We start from the raw sequence: 1,788 nt of genomic DNA on the forward strand, positions 1-1,788 counted from the left end.
GTCCCCGCGCCCCTTGGCGGGGACCCCAGCTGTGCCTGCGCCTGAGATGCGCTGCCGGCAGCTGCCGGGGAGTGACCTGGATTTCAGCCTCCCCCTAAGCCTCTGCTGACAGCAGGAGCCCGCTCCCCTCCCGAGGGTGCATCTCAGGGCCAGCAATGCCCGACTGCTTCCCTGCGCTCTCCGGCACCACTCTGATGTTGCTGGCTAGTAGCTGAACTCTCTCTCCTCTCTCCCAAGGGTGCACTATCTGCCTGGGCCAGGCCACCTTCCTCCGCTTCAACCACCCTGCTGAGGCCAAGTGGATTAAGAGCATGATCCCAGCGGGGGGCAGAAGCCCAGCAGCTGTCTATGGGCTACCAGCAAGTAGGTGTCCCCCCTTGTCCCAGGTGGGGCAGGGCAGATGCTGAGGTGCTCCCTGACCCATGCCATCAGCCTTCGCAGTGCCCAATGCTCTCACAGCCCTGTCCTGTTGTATTCAGGAGTGAGGCTCACACCTGGCTGCAGGTGTGCCATCCATCAGCTCAGCATGGTATGGCAGCTGCACTGGCATTTGTTAATGATTGATATCACCTCAAAGAGGGTGACTGTGGGGGCACTGAGGTGTGGCTTTCACTTCTGGCGAGCCTGGCCATGGCAGAGCCATCGCCCGTCGGAGCCCCCCCAGCTGCCTGAAAGAGGGTGTTTATGTGCTGGGGCTGTGAAGGCCATTTCCCGAGCTCCTGTCCTTCATCTCATGAGCTTATCTTGCTGTGTCTGCCTGTCCGTGGAGCAATGGGCCAGGTGCCAGTACTGTGCCCAGTTCCCGGGGATGTCCAAATCTCCAGCACTGATGCCTGGGCTGGTAGCCCTTCTCCCTGCCCCAACCAGCACGCCCTGGCACCGGGGAGAGGAGCTTGGCAGCCTTCCCGTGCCACGTGTGTGTTGGGAAGGCAGCATGCCTGCAGCTGGGGGGCGTGAGGAGGGACGCGGGGAGGTGCTGTGCCCGAGGAGCATCATGCAACCATGCAGCATCCCGTGTGGGCCCTGCGTGGTCACTCTCTGCCACACGGGACTGGGTGGGATCACATGGACAGGGCTGCGGCACATCTTTCCAGGCATGAAGGCAGTGCCAGCTGCCATGGGGGAGCTGCTGGGTGCCAGGGGGTGACGCAGCCTGGGTGGCACGCTGTCCTGGCTGGGCTCCGCGCCTGCTGCGATTCGCTCGTTCCCTGAGTGACAGGCACATCGGTGCTACGCAGGGAGGACGGGGCAGCCCAGGCAGGGGCACCCTGGCCAGGGTGCAGGGGGGCTGCAGGCAACGTGGTGGGTCCGGACGCGCTGCAGGTCAGCAGCTTTTGGCTATTGCATCTCTGACGCCTTGCTGGGAAGCCAGAGAGTGCAGGGGGCAAGTGGTGGGTGCGGGCAGCTGCTTTCCAGGGAGTGGAGCTGGGGTCTGTGATGCAGGGATGGCGGCTGGGCCATACTCTCAGGTTTCTGTCTCCTGGGTGATGGGGCTAGCAGGATTCCGGCCTCCTCCCTGGCCCGGCAGCCCGAGTGGGAACGGGTGGCAGCGGGGTGCAGGCAGCTCGGGGTGCAGTGAAGAGAGGCTGCAATCCAGCTCTGACTCTACAAGGCTGCGTGGAAGAATGATGCCAGGCTGCCCTGTAGGACCCAGCCCAGGCAGGGGCTGCGGTGCAGTCACGCCACACTGATGCCTGCTCCTGTGTTTCCCTGCAGAATCCGAGGCCCAGGTGAATGGTGGCCACCAGCTGTCAGAACGTGGGGGTCACAGCCACAGCTCCCTTGTCG

General features: G+C 63.9%; 1 protein-coding gene across 1 annotated transcript in view; it reads left to right on the forward strand.

The window, feature by feature from the left end:
• Window positions 1-1,788, forward strand: part of PHLDB1 (pleckstrin homology like domain family B member 1) — a 19,174-nt gene that overhangs the window by 5,035 nt on the left and 12,351 nt on the right. The window contains exons 6-7 of the mRNA XM_017738393.1: window positions 238-363; window positions 1,717-1,784. Of these exons, the coding sequence (XP_017593882.1) occupies window positions 238-363; window positions 1,717-1,784 (194 nt within the window). The remainder of the gene's footprint in view (window positions 1-237; window positions 364-1,716; window positions 1,785-1,788) is intronic.

The sequence above is a fragment of the Corvus brachyrhynchos genome, unplaced genomic scaffold (genome assembly GCF_000691975.1).
Source record: "Corvus brachyrhynchos isolate BGI_N302 unplaced genomic scaffold, ASM69197v1 scaffold46, whole genome shotgun sequence".
Lineage (NCBI taxonomy): Eukaryota > Metazoa > Chordata > Aves > Passeriformes > Corvidae > Corvus > Corvus brachyrhynchos.